Source organism: Filicampus tigris, chromosome 3, assembly GCF_054856515.1.
Source record: "Filicampus tigris isolate MCC_2025a chromosome 3, RoL_Ftig_1.0, whole genome shotgun sequence".
Taxonomy (NCBI): Eukaryota; Metazoa; Chordata; class Actinopteri; order Syngnathiformes; family Syngnathidae; genus Filicampus; species Filicampus tigris.
In genome coordinates, this window is record NC_141219.1 from 8,151,349 (window position 1) to 8,160,281 (window position 8,933).

Sequence of the window (8,933 nt, forward strand, 5' to 3'; positions counted from 1 at the left end):
CTGCTGGGAACATATTTTTGAAAAAAATACCGGTATGTTTGGGTTGATTTCCCTTTAAACCAATATTTCCAATTCAACCTCGCCATTGTATTGGATTCTCCTCCGTGCCATACTTAATTAGACGCAATAATGACCAGGTACAAAATGCACACCCGCCACTTAAATTTTCAAGTTACACATTCCCAACATAAGTTAATTTTTACTGTTAAATTACTCCTTATTTTTGCAAGAAAACAAGATTGAGGGTGACATCCATTCTAAAATGAATCTTGAAATGTTTCATAATACAGCAATTAAAATGCCCACACAGATTTCGCGGGTTCAATGTTTTCTTTTATGATTCTTTAACAAAAAACATTTGATTAAATATACAATATAATAGCAAAACCCATTAAAAATGGTTGGTTTGCCAACTGTTCACAATCATCACAGACAATGAGGACTAAGCACCATGATTGTGTTCTTGTACCATTCGTGGACGCGCAAACTGCTCATTCTTGGTAACATTGTGACACGTCCCTGGTTGTACCGGTAGATATCTTGAAATGGGTTACATTGCAAACAGAATGAGGAACGCAACCATCAGACAGAAGAGACCCATAGCCTCGGAAAGAGCAAATCCCAGGATGGCGTAGGAAAACAGCTGCTGCTTCAGAGACGGGTTCCTGTGGAGAAAAATATACAGAATTTACTTAGATAAGAAAAACATCCCACATCTTTCTTGACACATTCCAGAATATAAATGATCCCTGCCAAATGCCAACTATCAATATCCAAAAAAGGGTTTACCTGGCGTAGCCAATGATGAGGCTACCGAACACTGTCCCAATACCGGCTCCAGATCCAGCCACTCCAACAGTGGCAGCTCCAGCTCCAATAAACTTGGCAGCAGTGTCTATGTCACGGCTCACTGCGCTGGTCTGAAATCGACGCAGCGCCACCTGCTGCTGGGGAGGGGCAACTCCCTGTGGTAGGACGAGTGCAGCAGTCTAGAATATAATATACATCCGGTTAGAGGTTGTCGCAAATGTGACAAGGGCAATATTTCAACGGTGAAAAACTTGTGCAACTTTAAAAATCCATTATTATCCTGTTAGCAGGTTTTTCATGAACATTCAGGTTAATCATTTCCCCCCAATTGCTAAAAATGTGCATGTACAAAAGGTAATGTTACAAACAAACCTCAACATTTTGAGGTCAGCTGTGACCTCATGAAGGTCCTTACACGTTTTCAACAGTAACAGAACAATTTCCTTTCAGAGGCCAACCAATCCTTAGCACTTAAGCAAAAGGTATTGCAAATTTGTTACCATAAAAATTACATTAACCCAACAAACTTTAACTATTGGCTGCTACTCACCTCTGCCCTCTTGGCATCTGACACTACAGCTGCTGACAGTGGCCTGTACAGAGACTGAGATCCCACACGGACCTATATAAAGGGGGTTGAAAAATAGTTTATTAAATCAGTGCTGATATAAAATCATGAATCATTTGACAGAGCATCCATAATTGAGTTGTGCTGCAACTTGCAAGTCTGGTTAAATTTGGATAACAATGTATACAACATTGTTCAGAGGATCCTCAGTTTATGGCAGTACTGACATCCATTGCGAGGTTTCACATAATGTAATGTACTGGTTTGGCATTGACATAAGAATTAATTGTCACGCAGTGCAAGAAGGAATGCTCAGTTACCACCATTTTGACTATTTTCATCTCATTGTTTTCATTCATGGCATATAAGTGTTTTTCATACAAATCTGTACTGTTAATTGATAGGCTATGATGGGTCAATGATGGAGTAAGGCATATTTTAAATGTAACTCCCTCATAAACTGAATACCCCATGTATACAAAACGACCTGGCCCACATGTCAGTTTTAAGGGATGGTCTACAACGCCTAATGTAAGTGTAAAAAAGCGTAACGTCAGAAATCTACAATTAATTGTCATCAAAATGTATGTGGACATGCCTACCGCAACCTCTGAAATTATTAGAACAATCCCCTCAATATCTTGGATTTCATGGACGTTAAGTGTTTTCCTCCTTAAGTGACATTAAGCTGCCGTGAACGCCTATGGAGAGGAAGCCAATGTCCATAACATCCCAAATTTTAGGGCGATCATCATATTTGCAATGGTTGAAGTTGGCCTGAATAGAGTTTCCCACATACACTTTGGTACAGAGTAATCACAGTTTTCTGTGATGTAAAACTTATTCTATGTGCAGGAAAAGTCTTAATGTCCATGAAATTAAAAAAATGGGACTTTAATATTTTCTGAGGTTGAAGTTGGCATGAGTAGAGCTGTGCACAAAATATTGGTGACAATTGGTCAAATTTTTTCCAACATTACGTGATGTTAAGTGATTTTAAGGAAAATGCATAACGTCCAAATAACCCAAACTATTGGGGCAATCGTTCTAATATTTTCGGAGGTTGAAGTGGGTATGAATAAAGGTGTGCACATGAATTTCCGTGATGACTGATCAGGGTTTCTGGACATGAAGCAAGGCTAAAAAAAAATTTCCATTAAACGTTTTAGAATGTCCACCGTTTTAAAAAAATAATTACGGCCCCAGAGTAAAAAGGTTTGCCCACCTATGCTGCAGACAGTATAAATGTTGGTCGTTGCTTTGCTAGGGTTTATCCCTGAGAGTAAGTCTTCGTCGGCCTTGGACACACAGGCTAACTGTTTAGCAAAGATCATTGGCAGAGCAACACAGCTAGAAAGCTTTTGAGCAAGCGCCAACATCAAACTAATGAATCTGACACTAAATAAGAATAACACGTTCACGTGTACACGTTGTCATTTCCATGCACTTTGTGGAGCCTCACCAGAGAGGGCGTTGAGACGAACTTAGCACAGGCATACATCACGACAGGACGTCCTCGTCGGGTCAAGCACAAGAGCTAAAGATGATTAAGATCTGCGCAATGACAAATGACGAAATCCATTGAAAACATCAGAAGTTGCACATTCTTGAGACAGCGAAGATAACTTGCAACAGGATGTGAACAACGCAAATGCAGTGCGGGCACACGACGATTAAGGTCAGCGTAGGGTGCAATCGAAAAGGTGTCTGCCAACAACAAGCTAGTGGAACACAACAGAACTATTTAGCTTGTTTGAAATCAATACGTATCGCAGAGGCGACGCATGTTGTTTTTAAATAGTAATTTAGAACGCGGTATGACAAGAGATTAGCCCTTACCGGTGACGAGTGGAGGTCGAACACACGAGAGGATTGCACATGCGCAATGTCACCTAAGGGTTTGACTTCTGGTGTTAATGGCAGAACTGGTGCGTGCACGCATGCGCATATCCCCTAGAGGACCTCGGCTGGTTGAGCACATGCAAAACGAGCCACCAACTTGAACCGGGAGTCCCCTTGACCGAATTTGACACGGACGATGTATTTTCATTTTTAATTGTGTTATTTAGAAAGGATTCAATTACAATGAATTAAACATTTAATAAAACACATTAGCAATGTGTACATGCAATATTGTTAATTTTACTTTTTATTATTTTCTTTTACAAATAAATCAATCTACCGATTATGTATTATATAAATTATTAATAAAATGAATCAATACATTTTTACTAACCAAATATAGGAGAAACGGCCGGATTAATGAGGCTAACATGACATGAGTGATATTCATCCATTCATTATCTGAACTGCTTAACCGTGTATCCATACAGTGCTGAATGCCAAACGTCTAAGGTACAGTAAATCCCATTTAGAATGTATTACTGTATTTATGTTAAACTATCATTAATCAAGCTGTCCATTCATGTCTAGTCTATATTGCCTGTCCTATCCGGGCTAATGCGGACTACCTGTTCGTACCTGTATTATTTATTTATTTATTTATTTATTTATTTATTTATTTAGTTAGTTAGTTAGTTAGTTAGTTAGTTAGTTAGTTATTTCACTGTACTACTCGCTCGTGACGTTGTAAGATGCGTCAGTTCATTCTCCAGTCCACCTAACGGCGCTGTCCACTATAAAACGGCACACCGACAATCAACTTTTAAAGTAGAACAAGAAGCCCGATATTACCGGTGGTTGGTGTTTAAACTGTGTTGTGTAAATTCACCCCTGAGCTTCTGGGGTTTTCATGGAGGAATCAAATGTTTTTATTTCCAGCGTTACTACGGAGAACATTAAACGACAGAAGTGGGAAGCTAGCGCCGAGGCTTCTGTGTTCGTCAGCTGATCACGATGCTATTCGAAAACACAAGAAGCTAAAACAAGCTTCAAGTCCACAGGTAAACAGATCGTCGTGACTTCTTATCTGCTGCTTATCATATCTCTACTCGTGTCACAGTTATTATTTTACGAGTCAACGGTTGAGACTCGCCATTCATTCATTAAGCCATATACAACAGACAAAAGCATTTGTTTGCGTGTCAGCGTGATCACAAAATAGTTTAGAACTCGATGTCAGTTTGTACATGTTGTGCTTCAGACCAGCAGGTGTCACCACTGCATAACGCCTTGACACTGAAACGTATAACCAACGGACGTAAGAAATAACTTGAAACAATGTAGTGCAGTTAAAAAACAGAAAGAAAGATGATATTGCTTAGTTTTTTGACAATCAGACAGACTTGTCAGTCGATCAGATACATAGTGTTTGACTTTGTCAACATTATCTGGTAGGTCCCTTTATCATGAACAACATCAAACTGTTGTAGCGTAGTAGGCCTAAGCATTCATCAAAAAAGAAAGGTTTTATTTCTAAAAAGTATATTTAACGTTATAGTAATGCACTCTAACATTATCCACAGTTTGAACAGGAACTCTGTATGCACAATGCAATGCTTCATTATTTGAGGGTAAATCAATAAAACTGTACTTAGATAATTATTCAATTAAATTGTATTGTAAATAAAAGTAAAATAAAAAAAAAAAAAACAATTTGTCAAAGATTCAGTGCAAATGCTTTTTAAGAGGCAGTGATTTTTTTGCATACCACTAGAGGGGGGCAGCCGCCAGCATACCACTAGTGGTACTAGTACCAAACTTTGAAAATGTCACTATGAGAAGAAGCTTACATTATATTAGATCATCCACTGTCCAGTCAGTTTATGTAAATGTACTCTGGACTTGAATACAAAAAATAACTTATAATGTGCATGCAGAAAAATTCTCTGAATGTCAAAATATTTACTTGTCTCCTCCTGGTTGGGAATCAAATAAGGTTACTAGGATGGATGACTCATCCCCGTATAAACATTCAGAGCGCTATTCCTGCGGAATGCCGCTAGTCAAGTACATCTAAGACGATATCTCTAAATAAGAAACTGTTGGCATTCTGTTTCTACCAGGTAATCAGAACAAGCAAAAAAGAACGATCTTCATGTCAGCTAATTCTGGAGCATTTTGACCATCAGTACAGTGAAGAGCTCGGGGACTTGTGGACATCTGTGAGGTCAGTATGGTTTTTAGTGTTAATGCGTTGCTTTTATTGCGGACAGTGTTTGCTTACTGTTACTGTTTCTGTTTGACAGATCTGTGCTGCTTGACCCGCCGTCTTGGCAGTACGGGGTATTGCTCAATCGCTTTACTGCAGTGACAGACATCAAGCGTGTCCTCTTGTCAAAAGGCTTTTCCACACTACTGCCTCAGAAAGAAGCCCTGACATTGGCTGGTGTTTTGCGCACTGTATTCAGTGCTGAATGCCAAACGTCTAAAGGGTCTCTCTCCGCGTGTCCAAGTGATAACTCCCATCTCCAGCTTGACAACAGCTCTGGAGCTCCCGTGCAGCACGCTCAATCAGAAACCCTTTTGGGTCCGCCCTCCTTGTCACCGCAGTGTTATATGCACCCCTATCCGCTGCGTTTTCCATCGCAGGCTCACAGGCCCGGCCAACTGAAGCAGTACTACCTCCTTAACGCCGCCTCCTTGCTCCCGGTGCTCGCTTTGCAAGTCCGAGATGGAGAGAAGGTTTTGGATCTTTGCGCTGCTCCCGGGGGCAAAGCTTTTGCTATAATGCAGTGCGCTACCCCAGGTGACTCTGTTTTACTTAAGCAGCCTTTTAAGAATTAATCCTCAAACAGAGCCGCGCAACTTTAGTGCAGCACAGTTTGTTCACTTACTTTGAGATTCATAAGTCATACGCTGTATCTGGCCCATGCAGCTAAAAAAAACAAAACATCAGAAATTTGAGGGTTACATTTCTTCTTGATATGCAGTATATACAGTTGTACTGTAGCTCGGTAAATTAGATTGCTGTGGAAAATATCATTTATTGAAGTAGTTTCATTCACAAAGTGAAACTCGTGTCGTTTATAAACACATGGGAAAATACTTTTCAATTCTTACCTACGGTAATTTCCATGTTAAAAATCTTTGATTGTTGTTTTCCAGCATTGCTTTGCTGTAATGAACCCGATCGTCGCAGACGTGACAGGCTGACTAAAACCTTGGAGTCTTTCCTGCCGCGCTCATTGAGCAGCCGAGTGGTTGTCTCGGCCCAGGATGGACGCTCCTTTGGGCAAAGTGAGGCGGGGATTTATGACAAAGTAAGCAAAGAACTGCTGCCACGTTTCTAATGATGTGCATGGCGTTAGTCTTTGATTGTACAAGTAGATTGTTTTAGAAAAATAATAAATAATAGTAGCAACCAACCATGAAGTCAGTTTCACAAATGAAAACGATTTGTACAATAAGACGGATAAAAAAAAACGAGCAGATATAATATGTGAATATTTATTATTATTATTTTGGATTTTATAATGCTAATTTATCCATCAAGGTACATTCAGAATTCACTTTTCACTCTTCTGCATACTGTGTTTTTTGCTCCACACCACATAGAGGATCAGACCTAACACGCAAATAAAGAAATATGGTTATTATAATTATTATTTGTTGTTGTTGTTGTTGTTGGAAACAGTATTCTGATGCAGTATTTTCATGACCTTCTATTTAGCTAAATTCCAATTTTAAACCCCCACAAAGTACAACCACTGTAATAAAAAAAATTAATTGAATATCTTTCTTAAAGTGTCAATGGAAACAAATGAGCTTGGCCTTATTTTCTTTTTAAAAGGCAGACTTTTGCTCCTAGATTGGATCCTATTAGATTTCTCAGGTATATTGATTGCAGAGATCTTGCAGAGAAAAATGGATCATCAGAATGTTGCATGAGATTGCATTGACTAAGGATACTTTTCAGGGTACAAAAAAGGGGGCCAGGAGAAATGTGCTGCGTGGCTTCTGATTGGGTACAGGGTGCCGTATCTTTTTGTGTCTGGAAGCAGAGCGTGGCTTTGGGCAAACCAATGGCAAAGCTGGATTAGCAGCAGAGCATGAACAACATCTCACTTGCATATGTCGCTGTGTGTGTGACAGGTCCTGGTTGATGCTCCGTGCTCCAATGACAGGAGCTGGCTGTTCTCGTCTGCTGGCCAGCAGGTGGAACAGAGGTTAAAAGAGAGAGGCAGGCTGCCGCAGCTCCAGGTCCAGCTTCTACGGCAAGTCAGAATGTCTCCTGAGTCTTCCAAGATTTGATTTGCCAGCCAAGAGTCGGACTTTTTGAACTCCTTACGTTGCGTTGCGCCAAATGACAAATTGTTTACCTGTGTGCATGGAATCCCATAGGAAGAAGGATTTGGGGGGTCGGGTGAGGTGGCGGCGGTGGGGGGGGGGGGGGGGTTCCGAGTGATTGAGTGAAATTACATTCGAGTCACTCAATTGTAATCACTGGCCATTAGGTTAATCAAAATAATTAGAAACACGTCAGAGAGGTAATAATTTAACGTAATGTGTTTATTATTGAAGTTGCGTTTTGCAGCGCTCAACAACTGCACTGCATCATACTGAGAGTTTTTAAAATATTCATCCACATGAGTCAGAATATTAGAAACAGCTACATTACCAACCAAATAACAGACATCGGAAAATGAGTACTTATAATGGATCGCATTAGATGTACGTAATGCTATGGCTGGTAAGCATAGGGAAAAAAAAAAAATGTTATAAAAAGTTTGTTGTCAGACTATTTGTCTTCAAGTTTGGTGTTGATCTTCTCCCTGCAGGTCGGCACTGTCAGCAGTGCGTCCGGGGGGCATTGTGGTCTATTCAACATGCACCATGTCCAGCTCAGAGAACTTTGCCGTGGTTGAGGCTCTGCTCAAAGACTGTCCTGAAGCTGAACCCGAGGACCTCTGGGAGGAGATTGCTCTTCCCTTATCGAGCTACTTCACATTTAGCCCTGCTCACCGTGGACTGGTACCTAACACCCAATCTCTGCAGCCACAGTGTGGCCGCGTGTCCTCATATGACCACAAACTGGGCGTCCTAGTAGTTCCCCAGCCATGTAAAACCTGGGGGCCGATGTTTGTGTCTCGGCTTAGGAAGAGGGAATAATGTGTCTTCTGTAGAGAAGTTTTATTGATTACAGTTTTGTGCTAAAAAGTGTGTATATATATATATATATATATATATATATATATATATATATATATATATATATATCATCGCTGTCATGTGAAAAACACTTACGTCCATTTCTTTCAATTTTCGTATTTTTACGTGAATGGTGTTTCCGTGTTAGAGAATATATATATATATTTGTATTATTTATTTTTTTAGTGAACAAGTTCACCCATGCACAATGCAACATTTCATTATTTGAAGGTAAATCAATAATTTTGAGATGCTGTTGCATGTATCCCATTTACCCTCAATTAAAGATGAGACTCAATTGCAGTTTCTTTTTATTCACAGCTTCTTGTTTCGATCCTTCAACTAAATGTGAAGGATAATTCTTAAGGGTGTGAGCCTTTAGTCAGAAAACTGAGGTGCACTTTTATCAAAATAAAGTGGCAACGGTACTTTTGCAAATACGTGAAGCTGTTCGTGGGGTTCCTAAAACATGTCCTCTCATTCTAGCAGAAAATGTAAGAGCGGT

General features: G+C 39.9%; 2 protein-coding genes across 2 annotated transcripts; one reads left to right on the plus strand and one right to left on the minus strand.

Annotated features, from left to right (window-relative positions):
- Window positions 1-311: 311 nt before the first annotated feature.
- LOC147149756 (ATP synthase F(0) complex subunit C3, mitochondrial-like) lies at window positions 312-3,364 on the minus strand. The gene is made up of 5 exons (XM_086026085.1): window positions 3,218-3,364; window positions 2,841-2,932; window positions 1,361-1,432; window positions 790-989; window positions 312-665 (listed from the first exon to the last, which is right to left on the minus strand). The coding sequence occupies exons 2-5, from the start codon at window positions 2,877-2,879 to the stop codon at window positions 551-553; spliced, it is 426 nt and encodes a 141-aa protein (XP_085882211.1). The 5' UTR covers window positions 2,880-2,932; window positions 3,218-3,364; the 3' UTR covers window positions 312-550.
- Window positions 3,365-4,025: 661 nt separating this feature from the next.
- On the plus strand, window positions 4,026-8,726 carry nsun3 (NOP2/Sun RNA methyltransferase 3). Its single transcript, XM_086026083.1, has 6 exons — window positions 4,026-4,281; window positions 5,344-5,447; window positions 5,527-6,026; window positions 6,386-6,540; window positions 7,373-7,494; window positions 8,059-8,726. Exons 1-6 carry the CDS (start codon window positions 4,144-4,146, stop codon window positions 8,387-8,389), a joined length of 1,350 nt encoding a protein of 449 aa, XP_085882209.1. The 5' UTR covers window positions 4,026-4,143; the 3' UTR covers window positions 8,390-8,726.
- The last annotated feature ends 207 nt before the right edge of the window (window positions 8,727-8,933 follow it).

Coding starts and splice junctions, on each gene's coding strand:
- LOC147149756 (XM_086026085.1), bottom strand. CDS start 2,879: ATGTATGCCTGTGCTAAGTTCGTCTCAACGCCCTCTCTG. Junction 1,433..2,840: donor TCGTCTCAACGCCCTCTCTG/GTGAGGCTCCAC, acceptor CCCTTTATATAG/GTCCGTGTGGGATCTCAGTC. Junction 666..789: donor CTCATCATTGGCTACGCCAG/GTAAACCCTTTT, acceptor TTTTCTCCACAG/GAACCCGTCTCTGAAGCAGC.
- nsun3 (XM_086026083.1), top strand. CDS start 4,144: ATGTTTTTATTTCCAGCGTTACTACGGAGAACATTAAACGACAGAAGT. Junction 6,027..6,385: donor AATGCAGTGCGCTACCCCAG/GTGACTCTGTTT, acceptor GTTGTTTTCCAG/CATTGCTTTGCTGTAATGAA. Junction 7,495..8,058: donor CTCCAGGTCCAGCTTCTACG/GCAAGTCAGAAT, acceptor TTCTCCCTGCAG/GTCGGCACTGTCAGCAGTGC.